The following is a 13966-nucleotide window of genomic DNA, read 5'->3' as shown; positions in this document are numbered from 1 at the left end:
CTTTTTTATAGAAAATATTCATCAGACTGATGCCTACACGAGTTTATATTCAGCACAGCCTCATCTGTAGTTATCTGAGAAAATATTTTTTTATTAATTCAAACGTAAACATAAACTTCTTAATATTGTTTAAAATGATGACTTTGACTGTTAACGATGGTTTTAGCCCCACACTAGTGTTGCAACTTTGTGAAGCGAGTGGCCAAAAAATGAAGATTAAGTGGGAAACTGCACCCTACTTAACAACATTGGCTTCCTGTGCACTACACTCCTCCATTAACAACATGATGGGTCGTACTGTGCTTTTGCAGCACTTTGCTGAGAACGGAGGAAGCAGTGGCAGAAATGTCAAAGAAATAATAATAAAAATAAATAAATAATAAAAACCCGCTCCACCTATTTTTGGAGGTAATATTTGATCGTCTGGTCTAGAAACACCAAACCCAGTAAACAGTGGGTACTGGAATGTGAAATTTTTTAAATGATGATAGTTTTTAACTGTGACACGTACGTCCACTTCACCGTTGTGATGGCCTGACCGTCCCTGTGTTAGAACCGGATGAAAGTCATGGAGAAATTGTACGTTCCTCCAGAGCAACAGGGCACTACACTCCTTCTGATTTGAGGAGACGCCGGCTTCCTTTTATCCTCTTTGATCATACCGCGTCCTGTCACTGCCGCTCTTTAATGTGTTAATGTGTGTAAGTGTGACGGTGTTGGTGCAGAGCAGTGCTCACTGTCCTCTGTAAGTGTCTACAGTTTCCATTTCTTTTTCTCCTCAAGTGTAACTACTGAAACATAGATAATTCACACACAAGCGAAGATGCATCGACTGATCAATCAATGATCATTCTGATTGGTCAGTAGCAACGCTTTTATGGTGACCACATCTCATATGAAGGACATATGAGACATCAGGTTTTACTCCTCCTTTCCACCCTTCTCTCTTTCTCCCACTTTTTTATTCTGGCCTTACTAGCATTATTATAATCATAATTTTTTTGTCTACATGACTAATCATTTTGGCTGGATTAAATCTAGCATGATATTAAACATTACAAATCACTGGTCGAATGACAACATGGACAACTATTCTGCAAAACGAAAAAAAATGATCTCAGTAAATAACACGTTTGTATTGACCTTGGAATACTGTAAAAGTGGAGCAACTCGGTTCCAGCTGCATTCTCTGCTGCACCATCATCATCGTCTACGTAAGCAAAAAAGGCAAAAGAGAACCTCTGCTGTTGTACTAGATGTTGCCTGCTGATGCAGATGGGGCAGATGACGGAACTCGTGGCCATGGTCCCTCTCTGCACTTTAAATATTTAGTAAGCCTCTGGTTCCTTTCGCAGACAGCCTCTGTCTCACTTCCTCCTCCGTCCTTTTCCTGGGAACGCAAATGGTGCAAACACAGACACGGACGTCTAGATAAGAGCAGAATGCTCAGTCAAAACGCTGCAGCGCTGCATTATTTATTGCGACTGTGCTGTGTTTAAAGGCGACGTATAGCATGCATTATTGAAATTGAGGGAGGTGCGCAGCGTTGAGAAATTAATGACTCGTATTTTCTGGCTGGCTTTTGGTTACAATAAACTTGAACGATGATCATTTATCATCTAATTAAAATCCACATCAATCCATGAACACTCCTACTGCATAGGTCCTGCGCTCGTATTATCTTGTTGCACATAGAACGTTTTCTGAATGGTCTTCGTTTCTGCACGTAACGTCACTTTGATGCATCTGGAACGTAATTTCCATCACCTTTAATGTGGTCGGTAAATCAGCGCACCTTTTCCCCGTGTTCATTATCAATGCACTGCACACTGCATGTTGCAAACTCATTGTTCCATTGTGTCTACACACATTTCTGAGCTAAAGACACTTTGTCATCGTGGTGGTGCAATTCACATCTGAACACGTTGGCATTGGTAATAATATTCAACTCGTAAATCAGTGGGAAACCAAAAATGCACGGAAACTAAAGTGGCGGTTGTCGTTTGGAAAGGTAATAACCCCCCCCCCCCCCCCCCCCCCCCCCCTCTCAACCCACCTGGCATCACTTGAATATGAAAATTCGCAACAGTCATAAATCATCTGTCCCGTTTTTGTACTGTGTGATGATATCAGCCTCACCCTCTCTCTCTCTCTCTCTCTCTCTCTCTCTCAGGTTGGAGGCGGGGTTACAGCGGGTGATGCAGGTGGATCTAGAGGTGTTGGGAGGGACGGGCACTCCCTCCATTTCTTGGACGGTGGAGTACCAAGCAGGCCGAGGGGGTGCGCCGGAGATCGAGACCCCCGTCAGACTGGCACAGAGGGAGCTGCGTGGCATCGTGCCCCTGGCCATGGTGAGACCGTGTCTGTGTATAATACATCTGTGTATAATAAATGTGCGGCCCGTGTGCATAGTGTGCAGAAGGAAACTAGCTTGCTGCACACCTCAATCCCAGCAACATATTATCTGAGGAAGACACCAGAGAGGTTAACTCTGAGCTAGAAGAGCTCCCTTTTATTTTAATTTGACTTCAAAATTTTAATTTGATATTTTTTTTAAGTCCACCATACCACGACAGATTATGCAATGCAATTAAAGCAGACCAGCATTCTCACATTGTAACTCAATAAAGGGAACATCATCTTTATAAAGGTGTCCATCGGTTCACCCCACGATCGGGCCGCTGCTCCTCTGTTCTCTGTCCTTGAATCAGTTTGCATTAATCCTGAGTTTAAATAAAGCACGCGGTAAAAATCACAGCCCATTGGGCATGCAGTTCGGTCTCTCTCATCTCACCACCCCCCCACACACATCATTTCTCAGTAAATTTCCAGTTACGAACTCCTACTCCATTTTCCCGAAGACAGAAGGTCACGGCGGCCTTTCCAAAGAAATTTAAATATAGTGAATACGTTATGAAAAACAAGAGCAGAACGGACGAAAGCCCTAAATACGAGCCAGGAAGGGACAACGAGGCGTCTAATGAGCTAGAAGCCATAGCGAGGGTGCTGTGTGTGTGTGTGTGTGTGTGTGTGTGCGCGCTTTGGAAAGAAAGTCTATGTTTCAATTAGACCAGTACTTCACCTCCTGACCTTTTTGCTTCTTTATTTGCAGTCTGATTCATTTTCATCCATAATTAAATGAACAAAGTGGATTTATGACCAAGAGGATATTTAAAGCTCCTTCAACTGGTGCATAGATCCGTCATAATTATCAAGCAATTAAATGAATCTGTGGTCGGCCGGACCGCTTATGGAAGGGATTATTGTAGCAGGGACTCTTACGAGAGATAAATGGCCTTATCCATGCAAGCGATCAGATTCCTAACCCTGGAATAAACCTTGAGATTAATCACCGTCGCTTTATTAATCATGTGCAAGGACATTACAAGCCTGGCGATCAGGTACAATTGTGCGTGTCACGTTTACGATAATACAAGTTTAAAATGTGTGTTACGGTGAGCTGAAGATGGATGCATCTTACGTGGTAGGCAAATAGTCATTTATTTCTGTCATGTGACACCGTGGACAGCCAATTCTGTCCCGTCTTGTCCTTGCTCTGTGTTGCCAGATTTGGTGGGTTCTTGTTAACAGCTCTTCATCTGAATTGTTTACGTACTTGTTAAATATTTAATTTTTGTTGAAATATTTTTAACACTTTTGAAAAGTTTTGCACTGAATAACATTTGTATCTCTGGCTGCAGGCATGCTGGTGGCATTGGCATTTTGCATGATTTAATGTGTTTATAAAATGCAAAACAAAGACAAAGGTTAGACAAAGTTATGTGTTAATTCAAAATATGTTATGCAGATGAAATCTTCTAAAAGTAGAACATTTTCTTTTTCCGAATCTTCTGCTTTTTTTTTTCATCGCTTTTTTCCACAGCTGTAATAAAAAAATGCTGATGTTTTGTGATCAAGACCACAGTTTCATTGCAAAAAACACGCGGCAATGAAAACACGCACACGTACACACCGACACTCAGTGGCGCAGATTAGCTGCAGTCAGCGCAGCATGAAAAGGCCGCCTCCTGCTGCAGGATCCCTGAGTCAGATAAGAAGCTTCTGCTTGACTCAGTCAGAGGGGAAAGCAACATTTCCTGTCCTCCACTTCTTTATTTTCATACTTGTTTCTTTCTTTCATCACCTTTTCATTTCTCTTCCCCCTCCTATATAGCTTCTGCTTCACCATCTCTCTCTCCCTCTCATTTGCTCACCCCTTCATTTGCCTCTCCATGGGGTGGCTGGACGAACGTCCTGCTCGGAGAAATCGCTCCTCAGCTTCATTCTCCAGATGCTTTACTTTCGTATGTGCTGAGGGGGAGCTTCATAGACGAGGATCCAGATTATCATCAGAGGAGGTCCCTCTCTGGAGGTTCATCATCTGGTGAAAGCTCATCGTCCTTCTCAGTCTGAGCCTAGTGTAAACCGGTGTCAATGGTTGAATGGTGCGTCTCCAGAGAAGCCGGCATCTGTTGATTCGGCGACGACGCTTTCATCTCTGATGAGTCTTAATTAGTCCAACAGGCCGGGTTGTCTTCTGTCGTGAAGAATGCAGTAATTGAATTTGGGGTGGGGGGGATAATCCGTTTACACCGCGAGGGGAAAATTAATCCACAAGTGACCGAGCATCCAAGGTTGGAGCCTAATAAAGCTAATGAACGACAGAAAACTTCTTTCACTTCCCCGAAAAATTCCAATTAATCGCGTCCTTGCTATTAATCAATTAAAACAAAGGGGAGTGCAATGGATTTTGTGGGTTGGCGCAGCTGTTAGCCAGATCCCACGGATCCAGACCACGGTCTCTCGTGGGACAGAAATGCGTGAGGAAAATATTTTTTCAGCCGTTAAGGTTTTGGAGTTCAGCGTTTTAAGATGCATCCAGACTTTTGGGGCCAGTTTTGGGTCCCTACAGGACTTTGCAATGTCCAGATTGTGACCATTAACAAAAAATGAGTGCACTCCTGTGAATTCCTCTGAGCCGGAGCTGGCCGAGGTTCTGAGAACCGTATCGCTTCAGGCTGCACCACCATTCGCACTTTCAGCTGCACCTGTTGCATCAGTTCTGATGCGTGAATCCCGTCTGGGCGGCTCTTCCCTCGGTTGTGTGTAGTACGAGGTCTGGAGTGCGCAGGGTCACCCACTCATAAGGGGGCTGTTCCCCAACTTTCTCATCTACCAGACAAACATGTCAGGAAGACGAGTGTGAGTGTGTGTGTGTGCGTGTGTGTTTTGTACTCACTCTTGCATCACCTGACTCCAGTGTTCCGTTACATCATTTAGTGCTTTTCTCGAGAATATTAATGCTATTTTTATACATATGCCTGACACTTGCGCCATACTCATTAGTAAATGGTTTGTGTGCATTATAATTTTTAGAATTTTATTACCTAATTGCAACTCAATTGGCCAAATTTTTGCTGCACTATATAAGATTCAGTGTGTGTGGGGAGTGTTGGTCAGTCGTCTTCTAGAATTTTCCTAAAATATACGGAAGCTGGAAAGGACATTAAAGTGTGAGTGTGTATGTGTGGGTGGTCTTTTAGTGTGTGTGCGTACACATTAACGTGTTAACTCTATATTCTCAACAGTTGGATGAATGATGATGATGATGATGATGTGTGTGTGACTTGTTCCAGTTATTGGTTCTAAGTGAATCCTTTGCTTGTATTCTGCTGAGTGCTTACGGAGCTCAGTTGTGTGCTATAACGGGACCGAGTGTACCTGCTGCCACGAGGACGTCTGACGCAACCTCTCCAGTTGCCGTGAAAGTGGGAAGGAAGACGAGGGTGAAGAAGCTCTTCCCACAACTCTGTTGTTCATTATGGAGGACGCTCTTGGCAGTTGCCATAGTGATCACTGAAACATGGAAGGGCTCCTTCAGTGTGACTCTCGGTGTTAGAACCCACCATGGAACCCTTCTCTTTATAAAGGTGGTTTTAACTGATCTGAAGTCAGTCGCTGTCTGGAAGCGACTGATCAAGGCTTAAAAATTAATCATTAATGATCATGAATCAGCTCATATCCGCATTTTATATGGTATTGGACAGATGTAAGTGGGACAGGACTTCATTAAAAAAAAAATGTAAAAGTTCAAGTAACGAGACTTCTATTTCTAAGTGTATGAGATATTATATAACTAGAATCCTAAAGAATAAGCACCTTGCATTAGATTCTTCTTTTTTTAATTAATGTCTGTTATCAAGTCCCAAGTTCAAACCCCACTTACTGCCATTTTGTCCCGGAGCAAGACACTTAACCCCTGAGAGGGGACTGTCCCTGTAACTACTGATTTTAAGGTGCTCTGGATAAGGGCTTCTGTTTCGTCTTCTGATCTCACACACAGACGTCTTAATTGCACAGCAACAACGGATTAATTGGCCCTGACTGATGCACATTTGCACTAATTATGCAGTAGAGCAGCCAATAGAGAACGTCCTTCGCCTTTTTGTTAAGTAAAGACGCAGACAGCTGAGCGCCCCTTCGTCTCAGTGAATCGAGTGCCATTGGAAGAGATGGGGCTGGAGTTGGCCCGTGCTGCTTATGATATTCCAGCCCCCCGGTACACAGAAGACACAAGAGCCGACAGATAGCAGCAGCCGCACAGAGCTGCCTGCCTCCACATGTCCTTTCATTTCGCTTCTCGCTTTCTATTCATTTATTCGCCCCAAGGAAGGAAAGGAAATTGCTGACAGAGCGTCTCTCAATTTTTATTTAGATGAGGAGTTTTTTTTTTTCTTATTTAGATGAGAGGGATGTTTTTGAAGCTGGGGACGCTGGGTGTCCCTAGCTGGACAACATGGAAGATGTGGTGTGTGTGTGTGTGGTGTCATTGGTGTGCTATGGGGAAAAAAAAACACAAACTTTTTTGAAAACAATCTTTTCCATGCGGATGCAAGGCTAGAATAGAAAATGTCCCGTTTTAGAGAAAAGCGTCCTCATGTGGACACGGCCTTAAAATGTGTGTGCTAGTTAGTCAATGATTCTATTTTTATTTTCACTTCTTTGAACGCTGGACGTGCATACGCCGCTGCTCCAGACACATGAGTTGGTGCACATCGACCCGGAGTGGTTAAGCGCGGTTAATCCTCGGCGGATGGGAAAAGGCAGAGGTCGGCAGGGCGAGGAGCACACCGGGAAACGGATCAGAAGGGGGTCGTGGGCGGGTCAAGCAGGGGCCGTGATCTCTGCACCGATCGATGGCGCCCCGGGAGATCAGGGCTCTTACACTTTCTTAAACAGGCGTGCTGATCAGTGATGATGATCAGCATCAGAGGAGGGAGGTTTAGCTGCGGACCCACAGCAGCTGTGTATCACATGTGACAATCACTTCACTTTTAATAAGGCTTGTAATTAGCGCTATGTTAATAACTATGCTAATAACTATATATATATATATATATATATACACACACACACACACACACACACACACACACACACACACACACACACACACACAACATTTAATTCTTATATAGCCCAAAATCACATAGATTATGTCTCAAGGGGCTTTGACAGGCCCCTACACATATATATGTATCGACATGCCTAATATTTATGTATGTATAAAAACTAAAACACACCGCTGAGTTTTAAACCTGTACGTTTTCTGTGTTGATGCAGTTCTTTTCTGAATAATTCATTACTTGCTCTCACAGATATTCACTTTTTCCCTGTTCAGCCGGTGAAAGTTTCCTGGTTCAGGAGGCAAAATGTAACCAGCTTGGTGATGTGTTTGATGGTGAACCCGTAGAACAGCTCAGAGAGAGGGTCTGTGCAGGCTTCCTCAAGTTCTTTTTTAAGACTGTCACGGGGCGACGTGGCACTGGATGGACGCATATGCATGGTTTTTCGACAAAAAACACCAGCACATACACAGACAGAAGAATGACCATGACCTGACGGAGACACGATACAATAGGCATACATTTATACTCATACAGAGCTATACACAATCACGGCAATCAGGAGCACAGCATGAAAACAGCAGAGCTGGAGTATTCTGATCATGACAAACCAACACTACTATTTACCAAACTGGAATAGTTCACTGGAACAGTTTTTTATTGATATAACAAGACTGGAGTTTCTACTTTGATCTTGGACAGAGTGCAATTTGATCATTTTTTGATCAGATGTCTGGATGCTACTTTTTTGCACAGTGCATAGTTCTTATTAACGTATCAATGCTTAATTCCTTGAGCCAGGTCCTACCACTTACCCATACAGTCCAGGGTAAAAGCACATTAAAGAACCACGACACAGAACAAATGCACACTGGGCCACGAGAGAATGTTGGCAAACATCTGAGGATGCTTTAAGAACATTTCAGGCTTCAAGACTTTCAGCTCGCTGCTCCTTGATGGTGGTGCGGCCTATGATATGATTCTGATGCTGACCGTGGCACCTTGTGGACAGGACGGTGACAGCAGCGACTCCTTGAAATTCCGCAGGGGAGCTCTGGCCCTCCCTTCTGACCCATTGATCAGGCTGTATGGCGGCTGGGATGATCACGCGCCAAACCTTGGCCCTGTCCCCTGTGCTCTGTCACCACTGCTGAGCTCTTTGTGGATGGGGACCAGAGAAATCATGTGTCAACTCGCACACACACACACAAACACATGCATTCTGAAGGTTCTTAACCTTCTAAAAATAATACTTTCGTGCAGAAAGCAAGATTTTTGCTGATTGAGAACATTTTGCTTTTGATGGCACAAGAAACGTGTGTGACTTTTTGCAAATGGTCAGTAGGGTTACAGCATTTCTCAAAACAGCAGCTCCAAACAAAGCTCCAAATCTGCAGCGTCAGTCATTTTTAACTTTTGACATTTTAATCGAAATCACACTGGCATTTAATAAGATGTTAGGGTAGAGTAAAACTGTGGATACACAATGTGAAAAGAGAATATTAATATGCATATCAGCACATTGCCCATGAACTGAAAAAAAAACAAAAAAAAAACAATAATTGTTGGCAAAAACCACAACCACCTCGCTCGCTCATTCCTTTAGTCTCTGGTGCATACAACTGCGAATGAGATGGCAAAATGTCACTCTGCTCCTCACTCTTCCCAACGTTCTAATGTTCATGCAACATGTGCTGCACCTTAAATTATGTTCAGAATTTTATGTCGTCGATATAACCCTATTAACAAACCAGTAAAACACCATAATAAACGACTTTTCTTGTGAAGAAAACTGCCCCGTGTGTGACATGCTGGTGCTGCATTTGCAGTGTGGAAGGTCTAGTTTGTTAAAATGGGCGCTTTGCCGCATCGTTTTTCTTTCCTTCATGTACACTCCTGTATTCATGCACTTCCCTCGGCAGCCAACTGCACCGCTGCGGAAGCGATGACAGCTGACTGCGCGGACAGCTCCGAAGCACAAAGGCCATAGCTGTCATTTTGCTAAAGCTCCGCCCCCGTGCTTTACCTTTCAAGCCAGGAGAAGGGCCGCCAGGCCCACTGCTGCTGTCACTTCTCCCAGTCCGCAGCGCCCACACGTCCACACGCCCACGCTCCGCATCCAACGTTTTGTACCTTGTTTTCCACACATGTCAAATGAGGCTTGTTGCATTAGTTCAGATTTCAAGTCAAATTCCGCACTGTGGCGGCCCTTCAGTTCATGCCAAGACGACAACATTTTTATGGCAGAAACAGGCGTCAGTCTGTGTCCAGCAGTACCACAGCTCCCCTGACACCTCAAATTCATCGGGAGTGGAACATTTCTTCTGTTACGCTTACTCTCTATGTGATGCGTTATACGTACAGCGAGTTTAAAAGTGACAAACATCCGCGTAACACACAGATTTATTTCAACATTATAACAATTGTTTTGCAGTGTTCCATTTTGTGTGCTAGAAACTTTCAGTGGAACGATATGGACAGACACTGCACATTCACTTTAATTCGTTAATATTATTCATGGATTGTATAATAGTATTTTTATTCATTTTTATGTGTTACATAGATTTTAGTGTAATTTTATTTTGAAATATTTGTTTTTATTTTAATTAATTGGTGAAAATTTGTTAAAATGTTAGAATTGTTCAATAAATTGTTCACTGGATGTTTCGAGGGTCAATGAGTAATCTTTTGGAAATGGTTAAATGAGAAATCGCTTCTAATGGTTATCTCTCTAGCTTGTACAGTGACCTCAGTACAATGTTCATCATCATGTGAAATGGTCATGATCACGTTCTTGCAGTTGAGATCCACCATCTCGTTATTACTCTTGCAACATGGTGGCGTATCAGCAACGATAAAAAGGCATTTAAATCAATTTATTTAACAGTCATTTAAACAACACATTCAGTTTGAGTGAAATAATTAATCCTGAGAAAACTATATACCTGGCCCTGTAACTACACACGAGTAGTGATTCACTATACCTTGACTCCGCAGAGAAGGCCACGCCCACAGACTGCTTGTCAGAGAGAATAAGAAAGACAGAAAGCAATACAGAGGGAGTCCTGCTGGGTTACCCCTCATCTGAGTGATTAAACTTCATAATGGGCTAATTAAATCTTTAATCAAACCAATTAAAGCTCCCACTTGCGTGGATCCTGGCTTCTTATCCATTCATCTGGTGCTTAAGTGGCAACAGGCCAATTATGCAGCCTGCTTGTGCCAAAAGAACCCACAGAACAGGAAACGTATAGAAGTCCGTCTACATGCCTGTCGATCTGGCCTACAGCAGGATGTGTCATTTTTACTACAATAATATTTCCTCACTAGTTGCGTTTACTTTACAAGTATGTTTTTTTTTAAAAAAAACATCATTTTTTTAATGATCAGCCGTTCCATGGCAACAGGTGCTCAAAACCAGCATGGTTCTATTGCAGTCATTATTCCTAATAGTATGCACAGCAGTTATAGAACCTATAATGACAAGGCTATGTCATGTTAACCTGAAGTTTTTAATAAATATAATTTAGTCCAATTATAAAATGACATGCCCCGTGCCCTCAACTTTTTTTTTGTTCCAAGACCAATTAAGCCAGTTGTTAGAAAGTATTTCATGCCATCTACTGGTATTTTGCTATTTTTTGGGCAGTTTTGTAGTATCTTTTTTGCTGCTTGGAATTTAGTGTTTTCATAATGCTTGTTTTCAAATGCCGTTTTAAAAAGTCTCCCTAAAGACAACAAAAAATGAAAAAAAAAATGTTGTAAAAAAAAAAAAAAAAAAAAAAAAACACCCAACCTGCCATTTCTAAATCGCTTCAAATACCACCTGATCTGAGCATAAAAATTGTTTTCTATTTTTTTTCTAATGGGTGTCTTTACTAATCGCTGTTTCGGTTTGTGCAGTTTGTAGGTTAATGGAGATGTGACTACCAAAATGTATTTGCCCAGAGGCTGATGAGGAGCCTATGAACATAGTTGTGTAATTGATGGAAAAAATGGGAGCTGGTGGAGGTGGGACTCATGTTTTTCCTCTTGATTTTCCGGGTATGAAGTGAAAAGCGCGACAACGAGTGAGGGGGGGATTAAAAGGCCATCAGTTGGCGTTTTTACTGCTGTCTGATGACTCTGGAGCGCTGAACGCACAGCTTGAACTGTCATTAGTGAGCTCTCTCTCTCTCTCTAACACGACATGCACACAGAAATACACACTGTATCGCTGACCCCTGCGCCGCTCATGGAGTTGAATGGGAGGAGAGCCGGTGAGAAAGGGGGGAAAGAGAGAATGAAGGGTTGCAGTAATGAGGCTCTCACTGATGGTTCGAGTGCCTCATGAGATCCAGTTCACCGTTGGAGAGAGAATTCCACAGATGGCACTCATATTCACTGCATGACTATGAACACTTGACTGTCTGATGACCATGCCGCCACTGGCAAACCTGGTGACCCCCCCACTGTCACTGATGAGCTTGTAACCAGTACTGCGTTCCCTGGACTGATTAGTGAGACCTGAGCAGGTCTTTCGGTGTTACTGTACACGTAACAATACATGTATAGATACACACACACACACGCCCAGCCATGGACACTTAATAATAATAATATTTAATAATTTCCGCAAATTGCAGCATGAAATGTGTAATTGGTAAATAAGTAATTTAAATATATATGAATGGAGAATGGGGCATTGCAAATGTGGCTGTAGATGGCCTAGCGGAAGGAAGTGGACCCGTAATCAGAAGGTTGCCGGTTCGAATCCCGAGCCGCCAAGGTGCTGTTGAGGTGCCACTGAGGTGCCACCGACCCCACACACTGCACACTGTTCAGACATCCGTTTGAAGGAGGCCTAATGCAGGAGATCTGAAATTAAGATGATTAAACATAAAGACCTTTGTGATGTCTATGTGCCACTGGGCTCGACAGCTGCCACCAATTTCACATTGTGCGCTGTGTCCTGATCACACACTACTAGTCACAATTGATCAGGTCTTGCATTGATTCTTACTTGTGCCACAAACTGACAGTGTGCGTATATTTCTGGCCATTGAAATGTGTTTCTATTTTTATTTATTAAAAGTTTTCTTCACCATGTTGAGGGTCTGTGCCCCCCTCATATGGACATCATATACACTTTTATTTGCATGTGCATATGCACGAGCATATTTAGCTTGTTACCTGGAGATAGATCCTTCACTCATGTTGGCAACTGTAGTGTACAGGGCAGTTATGGTTGTAGTAGTCTAGACCCAGAAGACCCAGGTTCAACCCCCCCTGCCCCTGCATCTCGATTCTTCAAAATAGCCTAGTCACCATAGCCTCCATAGAGTAAGTGTATCCAACTTTAGACTGGTAGAACTTGGTCTTGACTACGGTACAGGATGTGTAACTGTGGTTAAGAAAACTGTTTGAAACACATCAGTGTATCAGCTTTTCTTATTCACACCTTTTTTTTTTTCTTATTTAACAACAGAGCAGAATAAAGGGAGAAGACGTCTTCATTAGCATGACACTGATGTTCCTCTGTCCTCCTTCCGTCCTTTTTCATACTCTCTTCATCTCGCGGCCGTGTCAGCTCCTCGCCCAATTAAAGGCCCATCGTGTGGGCTGGGAGGGAAAATGTCAGCAGCATCGCCGTGCTGCACCGTATGAAACCGCGAGCTGATGGTAAGGCACTCGTTAAGCACCACGAGGCAGCGGGAGCCAACGTTTTTTGGTGGGGCGGGTGGTTATAATGATTTATTATCCCGCTCTGCTCTCTAGTGCATTGATCCTGTGGGAACCAACAGAGAAGGTGTAGCTGGTCAATTACCCTGATGTACCTGCACGGACGTTGCTTCACAGCGGAACAAATGCATGTATGATGAAGGCTGTACGCTGCTTATTGTAAGGGTGCACGCCCTTTTTACACTGTGATTAGAATCCGAATGCAACAGGAGGGACGTGCACTGCGTCCAGACAACATGAGCCTGGCAACCTTTCTGGATTTTCATTTTCATTAAATCCATTTGTCGTTTTCAGATCAGGCATTATAAGGTGCTGCCTTTCCATCTCGTAGTGGTTTTTGTGCAAAATGGCAGTTTAAAAATGGACATGGTCTAATATTGCTTCATAGGAATATGTAACAAGTCTATAATTAGCTGAATTGCTTTAATTTTTTGCTGTAATAAAGTAGATGAATGTAGATATGTAGATTCGGTTTACAATCGGGAAGTGACCAAGAGTGAATTATGAAAATGCACCCACCCCAAAATCCCACACACTGCTCCACACACTGCGTCATGGCTGCCCACTGCTCACTAAGGGTGATGGGTTTAATGCAGAAGACACATTTCTTTGTGTGCACCATGTGCTGTGTCACAATGTCATTCACTTCACTTTCACTCCTCAATGTGTCACATGGAAGATCAGAAAGATCAGACGCTGGGTGGAATCAACAAGATTAAACTAATTGACTGGCTGATTGAATGAAGCAATGAATGAATGATTGGATGGACACACGTATTGGACGTTTTGCATTTTAGTGCATATTTCGTCATAAAAAATTAGTGCAGTTTTGGTACGTT

General features: G+C 43.0%; 1 protein-coding gene across 1 annotated transcript in view; it reads left to right on the top strand.

Annotated features, from left to right (window-relative positions):
- LOC114799718 (transmembrane protein 132C) overlaps positions 1-13966 on the top strand; it is a 111846-nt gene that overhangs the window by 73071 nt on the left and 24809 nt on the right. The window contains exon 4 of the mRNA XM_028996527.1: positions 2174-2351. Coding sequence (XP_028852360.1) covers positions 2174-2351 — 178 coding nt within the window. The remainder of the gene's footprint in view (positions 1-2173; positions 2352-13966) is intronic.

Source organism: Denticeps clupeoides, chromosome 11, assembly GCF_900700375.1.
Source record: "Denticeps clupeoides chromosome 11, fDenClu1.1, whole genome shotgun sequence".
In the NCBI taxonomy this organism is placed as follows: Eukaryota; Metazoa; Chordata; class Actinopteri; order Clupeiformes; family Denticipitidae; genus Denticeps; species Denticeps clupeoides.
Note: the sequence above shows the minus strand (reverse complement) of the source record. Positions and strands in the feature narration are given on the sequence as shown.